The sequence below is a fragment of the Salminus brasiliensis genome, chromosome 24, assembly GCF_030463535.1.
Source record: "Salminus brasiliensis chromosome 24, fSalBra1.hap2, whole genome shotgun sequence".
In the NCBI taxonomy this organism is placed as follows: Eukaryota; Metazoa; Chordata; class Actinopteri; order Characiformes; family Bryconidae; genus Salminus; species Salminus brasiliensis.
In genome coordinates, this window is record NC_132901.1 from 26,425,645 (window position 1) to 26,446,379 (window position 20,735).

The 20,735-nt window shown below is 44.0% G+C and overlaps 2 protein-coding genes across 4 annotated transcripts; one reads left to right on the forward strand and one right to left on the reverse strand.

Moving 5' to 3' along the window:
• Positions 1-4,323: 4,323 nt before the first annotated feature.
• Positions 4,324-6,920, forward strand: LOC140546685 (uncharacterized). The gene is made up of 2 exons (XM_072670068.1): positions 4,324-4,723; positions 5,557-6,920. The coding sequence occupies exons 1-2, from the start codon at positions 4,324-4,326 to the stop codon at positions 6,918-6,920; spliced, it is 1,764 nt and encodes a 587-aa protein (XP_072526169.1).
• Positions 6,921-8,564: 1,644 nt separating this feature from the next.
• On the reverse strand, positions 8,565-18,144 carry LOC140546971 (uncharacterized). Of its 3 annotated transcripts, none has more exons than XM_072670451.1 (7): positions 18,035-18,144; positions 17,477-17,598; positions 14,436-14,549; positions 12,379-12,435; positions 12,027-12,197; positions 10,026-10,139; positions 8,565-9,496 (listed from the first exon to the last, which is right to left on the reverse strand). In XM_072670451.1, exons 2-7 carry the CDS (start codon positions 17,591-17,593, stop codon positions 9,458-9,460), a joined length of 612 nt encoding a protein of 203 aa, XP_072526552.1. In that variant the 5' UTR covers positions 17,594-17,598; positions 18,035-18,144; the 3' UTR covers positions 8,565-9,457. The 3 variants fall into 3 exon arrangements, with proteins under 3 accessions (XP_072526552.1, XP_072526553.1, XP_072526554.1); XM_072670452.1 differs by having other exon boundaries at positions 17,477-17,595; positions 18,035-18,135; XM_072670453.1 differs by lacking the exons at positions 17,477-17,598; positions 18,035-18,144 and adding an exon at positions 15,334-15,490.
• Between the last annotated feature and the right edge of the window lie 2,591 nt (positions 18,145-20,735).

The following is a 20,735-nucleotide window of genomic DNA, read 5'->3' on the forward strand; positions in this document are numbered from 1 at the left end:
TTGCTGTCAGGATTTGATTGCATTCAGTGACAAATGTTTGTGGACACCCCTTCTAATGAAGGCATTTTATGCTGACACACTTGTCTAGTCCCTGTAGAGAAGCACTGCCAAAAGAATAAAACTCTCTGGAGCAGATAAACATGAACCTATTGGCACCATGCTGCCTAATATCAGGCCAGGCATGGGCTAATAGAGGGGTATAAAGCCCCCCCAGCAGCATTGAGCTGTGGAGCAGTGGGAGAACTGTGTTCTCTGGAATGATGGTGGTGGAGCTCCATCCAGTATGTTTATTTGGGAAGAGTTGGGTATCATAATGAGGTGGGGTGTTGATCATCATCCAACACCACTTCTGCTCTTGTCACTGTGACTGAATGCAATCAAATCCTCACAGCAATGCTCCTCCTCCAAAATCTAGAAGAAAGTCTTCTTCTCTGGACAGTAGAGACAGGTGTCCCAATACTTTTGTCAGCTGATGTGAATATAGAAATGTACATTCTATATTCTATATAACATGTGCATTCTTAAAAATAATGGTGCCACAAAGGTTCCTTAGTGTGAAGAACCATCTTCAGGTCTAAAGAACCTTCACTTCACAGTGTTTCTCCAAACATGCTTCTGTTTTTAAAGGGCTTCTTCTACGGCATCGCTCAAATAACCACTGGGATTGAACCTGCGGTCCCAGGCCTGTAGGTTCAATCACACCAACACTGTTCCAGGTAAGTGCTCCAAGAGTTCAGGCAGCTGACCAAGAGCTTCAGAGCTTCACATAGTAGCGACTCCCGCTTTCCACAGCCCTGCTCACTGACTGACCCACTCAGCTGCAGTGGTCTTCAGCGCTGGCCACCCCTTCCACTTAGCCGGCTAATAATAGGACTGAGGGCTGCCCATGCTGACTGTCACAAGTGACTGAGGCAGATTTGGAGAGGCCAGCAGACAGGCACATGAGGAGCAGTTGTTCGAGCCCTGTCGGACAACTTCCTGTCAGCTGACTGGTATGTGGGGTCTGGCATCCAGAACGCTCCAAGTGGAACCGCACGTACACACCAGTAACTAGGGCACCTTTTACTACCCCCCACAGCCCCCAATAGGCACACTGTTTTGGGCACAGTGTGTGACTACGTCTGGAGAGCATGAGCATGAGATAGCATGACATAATCCCCCACACACACGATCACATGATCCACATACTCCTCAAAACCCAGCTTCTCCGCAGCGCTGCGATCACGCCACAGTCGATATAATATAATATAATATAATATAATATACTATAATATATAACATAATGTAATGTAATATAATGTCATATAATATAATATGATATAATGTAATGTATTGTAATATAATATGTAATATGTAATGTAATGTAATATCATATCATATCATATAGTATAATTTAATTTAATACAATATAATGTAATGTAATATATCATAAAATATAATGTAATGTAATATGTAATGTAATATAATATAATGTCATATAATATAATATGATGTAATGTAATATAATATAATGTAATGTATTGTAATATAATATGTAATGTAATGTCATATCATATAATATAGTATAATTTAATTTAATATAATGTAATGTAATATAATGTAATGTAATATAACATAATATAATATAATATCATATCATATAATATAGTATAATTTAATTTAATATAATGTCATATAATATATAATATACTATACTATAATATAATATAATATAATATATAATATAATATACTATAATATAATATAATATAATATGTAATATAATATAATATAATATTTGTAGTCTCAGAACATTGTTGGGGGCTTTAGTTTTGTTTATTATACAACAGGTAGTTCGTAACAGTTCTGCAGACGCTGTATCAGTTGTTCTTTATATTGGTTGGTGGTTGGTGTGGTGCAACAGATAACCTGACAGTGAGCGTGTGGGAGACTGGGGTTCAATTCCTGGTCTGGGTGACCGTATGCTGCTCTACACCAATAAGAGTCCTTGGGCAAGACTCCTAACCCTACATTGGCCCGACTCTGTAATACGGGTAAGAGCGTCAGCTAGATGCCGGATATGTAAATACTGTATCAGAGCTGGGCCAGAATTGCTTTTGAACCCTCCAAAGACAAAAGTAAAAGTTTTGGCACCCCTGCTTTAATGACAAACTGCAATTAACTGCTATTAATTAATACATTTATTAGCTAATGATGAATGGACCAATAGAAATGCTCCAAAATGACCGGGCCATAAATCCTTTCACACTGTGGATCCTTTTAAAAGTTAAAAGCTGCTGTTTTTAATAAACTGCATGAATTGGTTTTTGGGCCAGAATTGCTTTTGAACCCTCCAAGGACAAAAGTAAAAGTTTTGGCACCCCTGCTTTTAACTGCTATTAATTAGTACATTTATTAGCTAATTTGTTCAAAATACACACACACACACACACACACTCACACACACTCAGCCAGTGCTATTTCCATTGCGAGGGTTCTTATGGAAAGCAGACCTGCAGTGGGATCTGTGTGTAACTGTAACCCCATGCCCTGTAGTGTTGCTATGATCAGGGAAACACGTGGTTGCCCACTCTTACAGAAGGAGCGTCAGAGAAGTGGGCGTGGCATCAGCGACCCAAGCCTGGCCCGCCCCCTTCTCTAGGATTGGACGATATTTTCGCGCCTCCTACGCGGGGGCTGGCTAAGAGGACCTAAGGCTGGGGTCCAAGCTGGGATAGGCTGGTGCCTTTCTTTCCCTGCACTGTGATTGGATAGTATGTGCACTTTCCAGGGCTTTGATTGGGTCAGTATTTCAGCTGCTTGTTTCTGATTGGATGATGTGATGGGCTGGTGGCTCTGTGTTGAGGATACTCCAAGGATACTACAGCCAATCCCGGACAGGGAGGCGTGGTCAGGCGGGAGACGAGTGGGGGGTAGAATGAATAAGGTGTACCGGGGGGAGGTCACGTTGGGCGCGTGTGATTGTTTTCCGAATGCGCGCGCGCGCACGTAGCCGGTGGGGTGTACAAGCTCGGGGTCCGGTGCCGTTCACCGACAGACCGCGGGGTGACGAGGGGCTGACTCTCTCTCTCTCTCTCAGCATGGCTGTAAGTTCACTCTGTCACTGTTTTATGATCAATAAATATATCTATAATATCTAATATTGATCATATTGATTATTGATGATTATTATTATGATGATTTTGTCACTGTTTGTGTGTAGACTAACTCTATGATGATTATAGAGGGTCTAATCTGGTCAGTGATGGTCATGCTGGTCATCCATCTGGATGAGGATAGCACCATAGCCTGTGCTGGTCAACTAGTCCAGCTAGTCAAGCTGGTAGACAAGCTGGGTCAAGTTGGTCATGCTGGTAGACTGACTAGTCAAGCTGACCAATATACTGGTCAAGATGGTAGACCTGTTTGGTCGAGCTGGTCTTACTGGTAGACAAGCATTGATGAGCTGATCAAACTGGTCAGTGCTGGTCAGCCAGCATGTTGAAGGTGGTCAGTGCTGGTCAGCCAGCTGTATTAAGCTGGTCATGCTGGTTTACCAGTGTGGTTGAGCCGATTAAACTGGTCAGTGCTGGTCAACCAGATTGTTCAAGCTGGTCAGTCCTGGTCAGTCCTTGGTCCAGCTGGTCATGCTGGTTTACCAGTCTGCTTGGGGTGATTAAACTGGTCAAGCTGGTTATGCTGGTAGATCAGCATTGTTGAGATGGTCAAACTGGTCAATGTTGGTCAGTCAGCTTGTTCAAACTGGTCAGCCAGCTGGATCAAGCCGATTCAACTGGTCAGTGCTGGTCAACCAGATTGTTTCGAGCTGGTTAGTCCTTGATCCAGCTGGTCATGCTGGTTTACCAGTCTGCTTGAGGTGATTAAATTGGTCAAGCTGGTCATGCTGGTTTACCAGTGTTGTTGAGCTGATCAAACTGGTCAGTGCTGGTCAACCACCTTGTTCAAGCTGGTCAGTGCTGGTCAGCCAGCTGGATCATGCTGGTTTACCAGTGTTGTTGAGCTGATCAAACTGGTCAGTGCTGGTCAATCAGCTTGTTCAAGCTGGTCACACTGGTTTAAAGGTGTTGTTGAGCTGATCAAACTGGTCAGTGCTGGTCCACCAGATTGGTCATGCTGGTCTAGTCAAGCTGGCCAAGTAAGCTGGTTTGGTCGAGCTGGTCTTACTGGTAGACCAGTATTGCTGAGCTGATCAAACTGGTCAGTGCTGGTCAATGACAGGAAGTGGGTAGCGTTAGTCTTTATGGCCATATTGCACATCTCTAATACCTACTATTAATAGCACTATTATGGGGTGTTGCTCCTGCTTATGTAGACTGATCTCAGATGTTTCCCCCCATACAGCCAGCAGACGAGTCCACGGCCCGCTTCAACCATGGCTTCACTTTACTGAGGGAGCTGAACTCGCAGAGAGGAATGGGCCAGTTCTGTGACTGCGTCCTCCAGCTCCACACCCACCCGGGGAGGCTCTTCCTGGCCCATAAAAGTGTCCTGGCTGCGTTCAGCCCTGTGCTCGCATCTCTCCTCCCGCACCACGGCTCACTCGTGGACTTAAACCTCCCGCACCTCACTCCGGAAACGCTGGACATCCTCCTGGACTACATCTACACAGGTACACTGCCCCCACAGAGCCAAGAGGAGCCCGTGCTCGCCGCTGCCATCCACCTGCAGATGGAGCAGCTGCAGCAGGCGCTTCGGTGTAGGAGGACAGCATTGGCCGAGACAGGTAATGATGGATTACAACAGGCCCTGAAAATCTCCCTAGACTCGTCCCTAGACTGTAGCAGCTGTCAATCTTGTAGAAAGATCTCTGTAGGTTCTCCCTTTGTTCCTAAAATGTCACTGCAGACTCAAATATACAAGAAAATCCAAGAAAATCCAAAAACATTGTGGATTTCATGGGCTAGGATTCAGCCAACCCTCATTAGGGTTATTCAGAGGACGTTCCCGAATGCCTGGAGGGTTCCTGTAGTCTGTGAGATGTTTCTATGTCATACTGCAAAACGATGTAAGCCAGAAAAGCTGGTAGACAGGCCTGGTCCAGCTTGGTTGATTTGTCCAGCTGCTGGACCATATACACCAATCAGCCACAACATTAGCACCAAGGGGGTCCGTCAAGGCTTGGACTCCACAAGACCTCTGAAAGTATCCTGTAGTATCTGGAACCAAGACTGATGTTAGCAGCAGATCCAGCTTTTGCTGCCATGCACATTGATAGATGCTGCCATGACACTGATAGATACATTGCATACCAGAAAAACACCCCACAAGACCTGCCTGACCCAGTCGTCTAGAACTTCTAGGTTCTTGTCTTACGCTTGTCCATTTTTCCAGCTTCGACACCTCCATCACCTCCAAGAACTGACCTTTCACCTGCTGCCTAATGTAATCAGACCTTGATTGAATCAGCTGCTATAGATGAAGCTCTTCGATGTTTTTCAGCTCATCAGTCAGTGGTGATAATGTTATGGCTGATTAATAGGTGGTCATTTTCTGTAGTCGCTGTATGATGCACTTCCACATCCTAACTGTACCTACCTTCCTTCTTTCCTTCCACAGTTCAGGATGAACTCAGCCGGAAGAGGAGATTTGTAGAGAGACAGTCTCTAGATGAGGCCTCTCTAGCCTCTCCATCCTATTACCCATACGGCCCAGACCAACCCTCGTCCTCCTCTCCCAGCTGTGAGGTTGTTCCAGTCATATGCCGCGTCGGGACGTCGGGAAACAACGGAAGCAAATTCCCACTACAAGCCCGCTGTCGGACAAGGGACATGGAGAGCACTGGAAAGGTCTCGGACACCAGCAAACCCTCCGAAGAGCCTTCTCGTTATGGTCACTCTCAACCTTCTCACAGACTAGATAGCAATTCTGTGCTGGACTGGTTATTTGAGCCTGCACAGTCCGAACAGGACAAGCCTCTGGTCGGCTTGTTGGAGAGTTCTCTGGACGACCTTCCGGGGGTTGTTGGTGAGCAGGTCGACAGCCGGTTCCGGAGCTCCTTCGACAGTGGAGAACTTCAATCCACACTGCCGGACGATGTCTCTCAGACTATGACGGTTCTACGCTCAAAAGCAGATGGAGGTAAAGATCGGTGGACTCATAGTGCTCATAGCGTCAGCAAAGATCTGTCTCCTGAAACCGAATGCAGTCCAGACAGCATCCATGCCAGCAGGTGTGTTTCAGGTGAAGACAGTGTCCAGTCCACTAATCCCTTTGATTCGGGTGCAGGCGAACACCTTGCGGAAATCTTCGGTGGGAAGAATTCATACGCAACCGGTGGCAACCTTCTTGGAGATACATCTCGCCCTGATGGTCAAGCCCCGCTGTGTTTGGACAGTTCCAGCATTCCTGACACAAATGAACCAACACGTGAGAGAAGAACCTCAGGTCCAGATGCACGGCATGAAATCGCTCAGCGTTATCCACGACATACTGAACCAGATGCCATCGAGGGAGAACCTCAAAGGACAGATTTTGCTGAAAGCTACGAATTCACCCAAACCAGAACCTATCGGGGACACTTGCACTACCAGTGCCTCCTGGAGCATTGCCACTCTAAGTTAGATTCAAGTGACTCAGACAGTGACCGAGGGTACCCGGTCTCCAACACTGAGGCGAATGAGAGTTCCACAGACATCACAGAGCTGTCACTCCCAACCAGACGACCATCCAGATCTCCTGGGGAACACTCAGTGACCCATCCATTCCAGTGCTCCATGTGCGAACGAGCCTTCAGCCAGCGGGGTTCTCTCAACAGACACATGCGATCCCACCTGGGCGTGCGACCCTACTCCTGTCCCCAGTGCTCAATGACCTTTTCCAGGCAGTACCGGGTTACGGAGCACATGCGTGTGCACCAGAGAAGCTGTGAAGGACCAGCAGAGGGCCATCTGAGGACTGCATCTACGGGGATGGATGTTTAAAGAAAGGTTCAGCCGATTTCCAAGTCCACATTCACCAGCTTGAGTCTAAGAGGTCTTCCTAATCTCGTTATCAGAGGTCCTGGGTCCCTCGGGGCTTGCAGGCCCTGAGGCAGTGGAGGCTGGTGTTGCTTTTGGGGAGTCTGCTGACCCCCAGGGGTGGAGGCCAGTGGCGGTGGAGTTATGTTATGTTGTGCTGGTTGAATGTGAATGGGAGTTCTTGTAGCGCTCAATATGGCCAGATTAAAAGAGCCAGTCAGCTTGCTGGTTATACCGAAAGTGGATGAGGGTTAGCGATAGTGTGGGACTACTTGGGACAGCCACCCTCAGGTTGGAGATCTGTGCAAGTGCAGTAGCTAGAACAAGCTAATGATGATTCATTTATGTATTACATTTGTTTTTATGATTTTTCCGCCAATTAACCCACCTGTTTGCAGCCCCCCTGGCGTTAGCAAAGCTCCCGAAACTAAGAGGCCAAGGACCTAACACCTCAAACTGCTGCCGATGCGCCATTGCCGGGCAGCCGACACGCTGGATCCCCAGCTCCACCGGACCAGCTAACAGACGCCTGTGCCGGCCAACATCGCTTAAGAGTGATGAGGGCAGAGAGAGCACCATCTACCTACCCGGAGAGAAAGAGAGACACCTGGGACACCTGTTGTGCTCTCTCAGACTCCGGCTGCTGATGGCAAAGAGGCATGGCTCGGGATTTGAACTCGCGACCCTTAAGGCCATGTTGGCAGCATGTTAAACCGCTGAGCCACTCGGAGCCCAGGCTGTTGTGTGTTATTGAGCCGAGCGCTACAAACTATTCCTGAGGTTTTAATCAGATTTGAGCTTCAGAGCTTCAGTTTCCAGTAGTTCGGAAATAACTTCGGCTTTAAGGACTGAGATCAATCAGTTGATTAATGGAAAGAAATCCAGTACCTTTGTATTTGCTGAACATGGTGTTCGGGTTTGAATTTCCTCCTTTTGAACACTGTACCTGTAGTGGCTGGCAGCCCTGAGCCTTATTGGCCCACCTGTCTCATATGCATGGACACTTTGACCTCTTTACAATACTTTCACAGTAGACTTGAGTGACTTATATTGTGCTTGAATTTTATGAAGTATAAAATCATTTCAGTTCTGATTTATTGTTTAATAGTCTCCATATACAATAATGCACTTAAAGCTGTGCTATACACCCTCGTTTTCCTCGATGCCACAGAAAAAACACTTTTTTTGCAATACACTATATGGACAAAAGTATTGGGACACCTGTTCATTCCTGGTTTCTTCTGAAATCAAGGCTATTAGGCTATTATAAAAGAGCTGATCCGGCTTTTGTTGGAGTAACCGTCTCTACTGTCCAGATAAAAAGGATTTCTACTAGATTTTGGAGGAGCATTGCTGTGAGGATTTGATTGCATTCAGAATGTTGGATGATCACCACCCCACCTCATCGTCCCCAACTCATCCAAAAAGTACTGGATGGAGCTCCACCACCATCCATCATTCCAGAGAACACAGTTCCTCCACTGCTCCACAGCTCAATGCTGGGGGGCTTTACACCCCTCTAGCTATGTGTTGTCGGGTGTTATAATTCATAGAAACACAAAGATCAGTATTTTATCTCTTGTGTGATGAAAATGTTACACAGCACAGTTTTTGACAAAGAAAAAAGTTTATTTTTCACATTTAAGTTTCATTTCCAACGACCTAAATGGCCAACTGGCATCTTCTCAGCAGTGTTTGCATGGCAGGAAACCTCCACAGTTAAAGCAGTCGCTGCCATTCAAACCCAAACCTTGTTTCTAGTGGTTTTACAGCACATACATTATAACATCAGTCAGGTTTTCATATCAAAACACTGAATGTTACCAGGTCAGAGAGACTTTTACATCACATACATGGACAGTTACATACATGTCTTTTGATACTGATGGGCATATTTATATATGTTTGGGGGGGCTGAGTGGTCCAGCAGAATAAGGCACTGTCGCTATGACCAGAGGCTCGCTGGATCGGCTCTCGGTCATGCTGCTAGCCATCAGCAGTGGGGTCCCCGAGAGAGCACGATTAGCCTTGCTTGCTCTCTCCAGGGTGGGTAGATGGCACTTTCTCCCCAATGCCAAAGTGCCAGTGCACTGGTTGATGCATCAGAGCCTAGTACCTGGCACTTTCCTTGCATTGATGGAGGGGGGTGGGGTGTTTTTTTTCTGAATATTATTTTGTGATATTAGTATTTATCAGAGTACTGGGTAACGCTGTTGTGGCACTGCTGACTGAAATCAGGGTTTTCTGATGGTGTTACTGGTAAATGACTGCATGCACACAGGATATTATACTTAGACTTTCAGGTATGATCTGTAATCGTTACTTTTTAGTAAAGAAAAAAGTTCAGCACTGTTTTATGTTGACTGAATTTATCAATGAAAAGCTTATTGGACAGGATACATTCCTCTATGAGCTGAATTAGTACAGTGTAATATGGTGGATATAGAGAAATATATCAGTTAACTGGTCCAGCAACGATCCTACAGTCTCTCCAGACGGCTTCACTCTGTCGCAGGTAGGTTACGCATTACTACGACCGCCTGGGGACAGAGACAGAGAGAGAGAGACAGAGAGAGAGAGAGTTACATACAGTATGAGATTCACTCTGCTTAAATCCTGTATTCAAAAGTTTGGAATCAGTGTTTTTATTAATGATTCTACTTCAGCAGTCCTGTGCACATGAACGTGATCGTCTCGGTAATATTGAGCTTTTAATTATTTAAATTTTATTGAACTTTTTTTTTTTTCTGGTATAGAATGAGTGCACAACATTCCTCTTTAATCAAAAACATTCAACAAAATATGTCAACTTGGCCGATGCATCTTAGGGTGTTTTCACACCTGAAAGTCCAGACCAAGGTCCGAAGCCAGGTTTCCTTTGAGTTTCATTTGATTATGTTAAAAGTATAAGGGAATAAACTCTGTAACAGTGACTCTCACCTATCGACAAATAAGCGCATATGCCCAAAGTAGGTTCAGATAGTTTGCCAGGGGTCAAACAGGTCAAATCACGCAGAGCCCAAGAAAAGCAGTAAAGGGAAAGGAGAGCAGAAACTGCAGCGGCTTAACCTGTGTCCGGCTGGAGCGCAGCGCCATCCGTGCGTATACGGTCATGATGATGAGAATTATTCCTCCGAGCAAGCTGTTGAAGAGGAACACGGCCTCCAGGCTGTAGATCGGCATCTGAGTGCAACAGAGCAGTTTCAGCTGGAGAGTTCTGGAGTTAGCAGTCATTAGCCTGAGCTCATTAATCAGCTCATTAACCTGGGAGCACCACATGTGGGCACCACATCCAAGAAGAAGAGGATCCTCCAACACGTATAAACGTCTGCTCTCAGCATTTTGTGGAGGAGAAACTCGGTTATGAGGCTCGGGGTGTTTGTGAGACTATCAGGTAGGACGTTGGCCTAGGAGCCTCAGTAGCACCCGACCTGTCCTCTTCCCCGGAGCTGCATAACTGAGTCATTTCTCTGGGCAGGGATGTGCCGGTGTTGGTTTCTTCTCCACAAAATGGTAAGAGCAGACGTTTGGACGGTTGGGTGGATGTTTTAGATTCAGTGCCTTGAACCACAGCCTCAGGAGGGTCTCGGACAGTCATATGACATCCCACAGTTGTCAATCAAGCAAATTCCCCTCATCTTCCTGTACGTTTTTACCCATTTTCTCTCCAATTACCCGACCCGTATGCACTCTCACCTCCATCTCACTCAATGCCCCCGACACTAGTGAGGGCGGACCGCCACACCGCCGCCGATGCAACATCGCCGAGCAAGCAACGCACCTGGAGGGAAGCGCCGCATACCCGGCTCCGACGCACCAGCCCGCAGACGCCAGTGATGGCCAGCACCGCGGGCAAGCGTTGGGGTGGGGAAGAGAGCGCCATCTACCCACCCTGGAGAGAGCAAGGCCAACTGTGCTCTCTCTGGGCCTCGGCTGCCGATGGCTAGCAGCATGACCAGGATTCGACCCAGTGTGTGTTTATGATCACTGTGGGAGGAGTCTAGCTCAGTGGATCTGCTGTTGTTGTATCAGAGGTAGATGGATAGGTGGATAGGTTAACATGTAACTTCTTCTACACACAGCTTAGCTCTCATTGGTCCAAGAAATTCTGCTTCCACTCACACTATGGGATACCGAGTCGTAAATATTAATACTTATGATTCATGACCAGGGCGGCCAAGACTGCTCTGGGAGAAGATCAGTGGACTAAGGGTTGGATTATAGACATCACTACAGGATAATCTGGGAAGATCATTGTTTACGATATCCCTAAACTCTAGAGACTTTTTGGCGATGCTCGGTATGCTCGATTAGTAGAGATGCACCGATCCATTTGTTCCGATACAGGTGAGATACCAATACATGAACTTTGTGTCTCGGCCGATACCCGATATCTATTGACTTAGGGCATCAGGATTGACGTAATTGTCACTTTACTAATTTTTTAAATCAAGGATAGTTTATTGGTCACTAAAATGAATAACTGTGCTGGACCTCGGCACAGTGCTGTCTGTGAGACTAAAGGGGAGCGAGCAGCTCCTCCCTTCTCAGTTCTCTTTATATGGAAGACAAGCTGATAGTTGATGACGGGTCGAGGGCACCATGCTGGTTAGATAGGGCAAACCTGTTTGCTGTTTGCTGTGATCTGTGTGTGACGTCTGTAAGTTACTCTGATCCTGAGTTTTGAAGCTTTTGAAGTTTTGAAGATGGTGCGAGAATTGGGTTTTGTGAATGGATTGGTCCGTTGGATCAGACTAATTATCTGATACCCGATCAAGATGATTTTATTAGTATCGGGACCGATATCTGATCCAAGTATCGAATCGGTGCATCCCTACCAATTATTCAGTGACGGAGCGAGAATTTGGTTTCGTGAATGGATCGGTCCGTTGGATCAGACTAATTATCCGATACCCGATCAAGATAATTTTGTTAGAATTGGGACTGATATTCGATCCTAGTATTGGATCGGTGCATCCCTACCAATTATCCTGTAGTGTGGGCCAGGCATGAGGAGAACTTCCTCACCATAATTTTAGGTTCCAGCAAGGCTATTCAGAAACAACTCACATAGTGAAACATCACAGCTTCTGTATTTGATTGGTTGGCTTCGTCTTCATAGTAGAAGTTTGGGTAAAAGAAATGATGGTAGGAGGAGAATGACAAGGCTGTAATGAAGTCAATGGAGGCGACGATGGACCCCAGTGTTGACAGGATGCTGAGTGCGAAGCTAGCTGTGATCTGCAAGACAAGAGTTTCAAATGTGATTCAAGATCATTCCTGTTCTAGGAACTAGTACTATCTAGAACATTAAAGTCAGAAACAGAGTAATAATACCAAAAAAGATTGCTGCAATAGCCTGACAGGAATCTTTGGATCTTTCTGAATAAAACGTCATGAAAAGCAAATCTGGAGCACTCACAATCTTTTTGCTGGGTTGCCGTTCAGACAGTATATAGAGAACACCACAGGTGAAGTACTGTGGAAGAAGAGAAACCACATTAAGGAGCAGACTGTAGTTCCTATCAAAACTAAACACCCTCTTCTACTGCTGTTATAACTGGAATCCTGATCGATAAAATAATCAAATCTATCAGAGAAGTCCTACATGTCTTGGTGGCCATCCTCACTAGCAAAGGTGTCAACAGTCTTCACATTCATCACTCAGGTAGAAGTGAGTGGAGGTACAAGGGTTTAACAGACTTCTATAGAAGCTTAAACCCCCCCTCCCCAAAACCCCATTTCTCTAAAAGTCATAATGAGGAGAATGATCTATTAAAATGTTGATGTTAAAAATGTTGGGCTGCACTAGGCTCCTGTTTCAGCTGCAGATCTGCCCATTGAAAATGAAGCATTTCAGTAATATCAGCTCTATTAAAGGAGCGTCTCTGTGCTCTACTGAGCATCAACATGAGCTTCATGGAGGAAAATATGAGGAGTCGTTGTCTAGAAGTTCTGTAAAGCTGCAGAAAGTCAGACTTCAGAGGCGTGTGATCAATAAGCTTTATTGGAGTGTAAATGTGGGGCTCAGTCGGGACGTTTCACTGCAGCTCTCTTGAGTCTCTGCCACGGACACAGTCTTCATACTAGACTACAGACACAGTCTGCTGTGAGCTGCTGGAGAGTGACGGGACGTGTGCAGGTGTGATGGATCTCTTATAAACCAATAGGGAGTCAGAATGGTGTATGTTTATACTTCTCATCCAATCCAAATCTGAATTGATTTGGGGCCTGGCCAGCACAGTAGGAAAGCTGGTGGAACTGGAGCAAAGAACTCCAAGTCCCAGAATCCCCAGCAGTAATCAACGCTGACCAGACCCACCTGTGTGGCACGGTATAAATACACCCAGCCAACAACAACTCCCTGCAGCACTGTTGTAGAGGGGCGAATGGTAATAGTGGTTCTAAGTCTGTGAGGGTTTGTGAGGACGGCCTGCTCTAGGCCATCTATTCCTTAATGATGGATTCAACAGAACCCCAGGGGCTGTTTTTTGTACCCGTCCCCTGACTTCCACTCTTCAGTAAGCTCTTCTCTGAGCTGGGTGGAGGGTTCTTCTGTCTCCATTTGTACTCAGGAATTCTGATTAACCAGTGACCTGACCTTCGAGACAGGTTTCTTCTCTATACTACAGTCACTCGAGACACATTCTCTGCACTCAGGTGATTTAGGTCAGTCACTTTACAGGGAGGGGGGGTGTATTTATGCTTATTCACTTATTCAGTGTTTGATATTTTCATTTAACTGACATTACTTTATAGAAATGTGTTTTCACTTTGCCCAAAACAAGAAAAAGCCTAATTCTATTGCCCATAATTGCATTTATAAAAGCCTTAAAAAGGGGTGAATACTTTTATAGGCACTGTAAAATGTACAGATACAGTAAGAATTGTATTTTTAATTGCAGGTTGACAATTTCAGCAAAACTAAGCAAGCGACTGACCTATCCCAGCTCAGCTCACAGAGCTCATGTTCTTTCAATGCATTAGTCTGCATGGTTGGACAAGCTTTAAGGAATCTAACTCAACCTAATAAAGTTACATATCCTGGTTAATGGAAACTACACTGTAAAAATCTAATTTCATTTAAAAAGTATGTTTTTCATATATATCTTTACATTTAATATAATTTAATAATAAGTTATGCCAATTAAAATTTTACATAAATAATACTATATTATTTATACAGCAGTTTCTGCTTTTTACAGTACAATCAAATGTATGTCAAATTACTTTAATTATCTGTAATTAATCTATGTAATAATAAAAAGGTTTATCATCCATACAACTGATTTTAATATAGTATTCAGAAGATATTGTAAAATAGTGATAAATCTGAATAAATGGGTTTTTGTTGGGGTCTACTTTGCTAGCATGTATCCCTTCACCCTTAAGAGGTTTTTAAAAAATACTAGACTTAAGACTCTGAATCTTCTGAGTCTGAATGGGCCGGTGGACACCACAGCACATGAGTTACCATACCAAGATGCCCAGCCAGAAGGAGCTGTAGATGTCTGCTGAGGTATCCATTGCTATGTCCATCTTCAGAGGGATCCCGAACATGAACAGACCGGCGCCCATGAACATCATCACAACCTGGAATCAGAAACAGAGGAGGAGGAGTCAGATCACGCATCAGACCACATCTGTCTACTAACACTACTAACACAGTCCGCTCACAGTCCGCTAAGGGAAAATACACCAGAAAACACCCGACACCTACATTTACACACACTGTCATTCAAAAATAATAATATTTTTGGTTTTCCATACAGTTATAATTCTATACAGTATATTATTATTATAATAATAATAAGTATGAGTATTGTACACATTTAAACACCAGACATTAAACAGTGCTTTAATGTACATTTAACATTTTAATTATTATGACAATAACAAGAAGTTATACAGGGACAGATTCTATACTAAAATGATTTATTTATAGAATTGTTGTCAGGTTTTCTGCCTCACTTTTAAAACCCAATGCATCATGGACAAACATTTTATTACTAATATTTAATCATTGTTGATAATTATTACTATTATTAACAGCTAATTGTGATTATATAAAATATGAATCAATTATACTCATAAAACACTAAAGTATTATTGTTCTAATTATTTATAATTTGTAATATAAACACTTTTTAATATGAAATAATATTGATATTTGAATAATTGTATTGTACAATGCAGGCATTGTAAAATCTTCAATAATTCTTCTCATCGTTTTTATTCTGGATTTATTCATTTTTTATATTTTCTTTATTTTACAGCTTAATAAAGCCACCATACTGAGCCACAGTATTACTGAAAACCTTAGCTGTGTCCGAAACTGTGCCCTATTCACTACATAGTGCACTACATTGAGGCTCACCATGTTGTACTGATTTTTTTAGAGCACTGTAACAATCCTGTGTCCGAAGTGGTGGAACGAACTTCCACTGAGTGTCCGAACAGCAGAGTCCAACGCTCGCTGTCCTCAAACCCAGACTGAAGCCCCTCCTCTTCCGAGAGTACTCAGGTGAAGAGAAGAGTACTATGGTCTCCATATAAGTCCATATTAGTCTCCAATATAGTCTATTTAAACTAGCTGAGGTTCTTCTTGAGTAACAGTGAAGCTCTTCTGTAAGTCGCTCTGGATACGAGCGTCCGCTAAATGCTGTAAATGTAAAAGTAAATCCCACGATGCACTGTAATATATAGTGTACAAACAATATAAACATACATAGAATACCCACAATCCATCACATTGTTCGTTTTTGAAGGACTGCAAACAGCTCTTTCTCAGAGGAAGACCGGCCTCATATAATGAGGTGTCCGAAGTTGTCCACTACCTTCAGTAGTGTCCTACAGAGTGAGCTGGATTTCCGTAGGTAGGAGATATAGCTGTTGCTACTGATTTAGCTCATAGCTATTGATTTCAAACTGCCCAGCCCTCCTTCAGCAGTTTCACCTCCTACCCAAATCTAACCCAGCTTGTGCCAATTAAGCACTCCTGAAGGGGTGGAGCAGAAGCCTGCAGAGGAGCAAAGACGGTGTCTACTGTGTTAAGGTAAGGTTTACCCAAGCTCTGGTACTGGTGACTTGAACGAGGTGTCTGTAAAGCTGGTGATCCTCCTGTTGTTTCATAGGTTGGGTTTAAGGTGGAAAAGGTAGAATTAACAGTCTTATTGGTGAGAAGTGGTGTTGCTAGCCCAGCCAGGGGAAGATGGCAGTGTGATTCACTAAATTATTACAATCCAACCATTATTACATAAGTCCTAAATGCATCAAGCTTTTTTAGAGGATGCAAGGCTTGGTGACTCCTCCATGAGCTTTACATTGGTGCAGGAGTTGCTGCACAGTAGAGCAGTGCACCACCACTCCAGGAGGTCTTCAACAGAGGTGTGAAGTAATGAAGTACAGATACTTATTATTATCTTATTGTTATCTAAACTTTACTGGAGTAATTATTTATTCTTCAGACTTTTTACTTCTACTTCTTACATTTTCACCCAATTATCTGAACTTTCTCCTCCTTACATTCTAAAAACAGCCTCATTACTCTTATTTCATAAATATATATATATATCCAGATTTGAATGGGATGAGAAGTATAAACACACACCATTCTGACTCCCTATTGGTTTATAAGAGATCCATCACACCTGCACACGTCCCGTCCCTCTCCAGCGAGCTCACAGCAGACGTCTGTAGTCTAGTATGAAGACTGTGTCCGTGGCAGAGACTCAAGAGAGCTGCAGTGAAACGTCCCCACTGAGCCCCACATTTACATTCCAATAAAGCTTATTGATCACACGCCTCTGAAGTCTGACTTTCTGCAGCTTTACAGAACTTCTAGACAACGACTCCTCATATTTTCCTCCATGAAGCTCATGTTGATGCTCAGTAGAGCACAAAGACGCTCCTTTAATAGAGCTGATATTACTGAAATGCTTCATTTTCAATGGGCAGATCTGCAGCTGAAACAGGAGCCTAGTGCAGCCCAACATTTTTAACATCAACATTGTAATAGATCATTCTCCTCATTATGGCTTTTAGAGAAATGGGGTTTTGGGGAGGGGGGGGGGTAGTGCACTATAGACCCCTGTGGCGCGGCCTAAGCTTTCGGTCTTTGTTTTCCTTCCATTACTTTTACTTTTCTCCTTGAAGTCGTTCTGAAACCAGTACTTTTACACTTTTACTGGAGTAAAAAGCTTCAGTTGATACTTCAGCTTCTATAGAAGTCTGTTAAACCCTTGTATCTCCACTCAGTGGAACCAGAGTGGTGAATGTGAAGACTGTTGACACCTTTGGCCTTCAAATCCTATGACATAAAGCCCATGGTGGCCGACTGTTGGGTCTCATTAAGGTCTGAGACCTGGGTGAAAGATGTCCTGGAGCTTAGTAAACCTTTGCAGGATGATCTTAAACTCTTAAACCCTGAAAATCAACAAATCTTGCCTAAAAATATAAGAAAAGTCTTTAACTTAAACTTTAGGCCTAAACAGAGAATGAGTGTATATGAACCCTCTCACCCCAACGCTCTTGGGCTCTCCTCTGAGGAACCGGTGTAGAGGCTTTCTGCCTCCTGTGGTCATGTGTGTGGTAGCATCCCCTGCTGGAAAACTCTCTTTCCCAACTCTCATGGCCATCCCTGCTGTGATTTAAGAGAGCATTAAACACTGTAGAACATATCAAGCCATAAAAAGCTCTCCACAAGTCTGTATGTGCTAGTTCTGGCCCTAATCCATGAACCATCTGAGGTTCTGGTGGGTGAAGCAGCAGCTAAGCAGTCTCTCGGTAAAGCCACAGCAACACAAAGACTAGAAATCAGATCTGAACAGACTCTAAAACTATCAGACTGTCTCAGACGGAGAGTTAAAGTCCATAAAGGTCCATTGTCTCTTTAAGATCAGCATGCGGACATGTCCCTGGGTGTCTCTGTCTCTGAGCCATTCCAGCTTGGCTGTATGTAGGTTACTAACACTGCAGAAATGATCACCCACCACATCTCTGAGCCCAGGCTACCAAAAACAACAGGTCTAAGAGCAGGACTCTGAGCCAGACACCTCAACGTTAGACGTGTGACCTACCTTCTACCTTCTCCAGCGGGTGAGGGGCAACTGCGTCGACTTCACACTATTTCACAACAGCTCAAACAGGGGAGAGGGAAAACAGTCCGCGGGAAGGGAGAGGGGATGGAGGCGGAGACTGAGGCACCATGTTTTGGTACAGTTCCAAAAGTTCACTGCTTTCAAGTTCACACACACTACATGTCCAAATGTTTGTGGACACTCCAACTCTAATGAACGCATTGAGCTACTTTAAGTTGTGCTCATTGCTGACACAGATGTGCAAATGCACACACACACACACAGCTTGGCTTGTTCCTGTTGAGATGTACTGCCAATAGATTAGGACTCTCTGCAGGAGCAGATACACACAGATGAACCTATTGGCACCATGCTGCCTAATGTGAGGCGTCCCCCCCCCATAATACATGATATTATATTTAATAATATGTATTAAAATGTTATTAAATTCTGTTTTATATATATAATATTGTATAAATATATATAGTTATATACAATTATATTGGATTTTTAATACAATTAAAATGTCTACATTTTATTAGGTATATATATATATATTAAATTGTGCACATATATATATAAAAAAATAAATGTAATACAATTTTTATCAAATAAAAGTATATATAAACAGTCCGTCTGCAGGCCGTTGTTGCATGGTTGTAGTGGGGTTGAGAGTGGGAGGGGATTGTTTAATGTTTGGAGAAGAGAGAGAGAGAGAAAGAGAGAGAGAGATGCTGACAGTATGTAAACCGCCCACTGCAGCAGTGCAGGGATATGATACAGCTGTCTCGAGGCAGCATTGGCTCGCATGATGGTTTAACATGAAGCAGATGCTTCCAGATGTTCAGGCCCACAGCATGAGGAGCCTTTTGAAACAATAGCAGCACATACCATGTGTAGTGCTTTGATCTGAACGCAGGTTTGAAGGCCAATCCAGAGTCCCTGAAGAGCCCAGATTTACTAGGAATCCCTTCAAAATACAGCTGATCTTGACTAGAATGACCTGGATACATCAGATTTCTTCACACGGTCTCTTAGGACTTTTTTGCAAATGTGAGGAAAATTGAGAATGCCTGTTATTTTTTTTAGTATATTAAAAGATACAGTAATTTCCACCAATTTGTTCATAATTTCTGCTGCTTAAGATGTAAACCAAGTCATTCAGAGTAGGAGATTTCTGGAGAAACATACCAACTCAGACTTCTTCACAGTGGTGGTGAATGGAACCAGATGTCTATAAAGTTTAATGCTTCGGGAAAATCCCTCACTTGTAGTTATCATCATACAAAAAGGTTACAAATATGCCTGAGATGCTGCTTAATGGCAGTGCGCTGGTGGTTTTGTGTAGTAAGTAGCATGACTCTACTTGTGTTGTACAGTAGTCATGATGATGCCTGGTTCCACTGACCACTACTGTAAAGAAACCGGAGTTGGTGAGTTTTTCCAATAATAAACCATTTCAAAACAAACCAGACTGTGAATTATTTTGTTTATATTTCAGTGATTAAATTATGCTGAGCTTTTGAAATATTGGTGGACTTCCCCTTTAAGCTTTTCCTTACAGTGAGTTCCTATAGAGAGAAAAACGATCAATAAATTCATGCTGTGTAGGATTATTTTAATGTCCCTTTTAATGCAAATCCATGTCATCTAAAATCACACTTTTGAGAATTGAACTGAAATAAAGAATCTAAAACGGCTCCAGCTGCTTTTACACGAGTATTTGCTCTTGAACGCCTTGACCAGCTCCTTTCCTCCGCCACTGATCTACTGTTTGCCTGACCACGGCTCCAGTCTGAACCCCACTGTGAGCTCCTCCGTAACAGAGGCCTTTTTGTTATGCTGTAAATAACATTCCCCAGAATTCCAGAGGACTCTTCCCTTCCCTTGTCCCGCCCAAGGGGCTGCATGCAGCTGCAGAGGAAATCACTCTTGCCCCCTTATTAACCCCTTTCCAGCCCCCAACATACAGTAGATCCTTATGGTTCTGTTACAACACAAGCAGCAGACAGTAGTTGGGCAGCGCGGTGCGGTGCTCAGGCACTGCCCGCCACCTCAGAAATTCAGGCTTCAGTACTGAAGCAGAAATAACACTCAGCTTGGAGCCGAATGGACCACTGAGCTGTGACCTCATTAATGTCCACTGCAGGCTCATTATATGAGGTTGGTAGTTACAACAGTAAGTACAGTGAGCACACACACAGAGATCAGCCATCAGCCCTAACATTAGAACCACTGAGGTCGTCTTTGTGCCGTCAAACTTGCTCTGACCAGTCGAGGCATGGACTCCACAAGACTTCTGAAGGTGACCTGCTGTGGTATCTGGCTCCAATGCTAATTAACATAAGCAGCAGATCTGTTAAGTCCTGTAAGTTGTCTGTGATGAGTGTGAATGAACCTTGGGCACCCTTGACTACTGTCCTTCCTTGGAGCACTTTTGGTAGGTACTGACCAATTTGAGTCATTGACCACAAGACCTCTGAAGGTGTCCTGCTGTGGTATCTGGCTTCAATACTGACTACCATAAGCAGCAGATCTGTTAAGTCCTGTAAGTTGGGAGGTGGGTGGGACCTCCATGAGCGTGAATGAACCTTGGGTACTCATGACTACGCCAGTTCACCAGTTGTCCTTCCTTTGAGCACTTTTGGTAGGTACTGAGCCATTGGGGCATTCACCACAAGACCTCTGAAGGTGTCCTGCA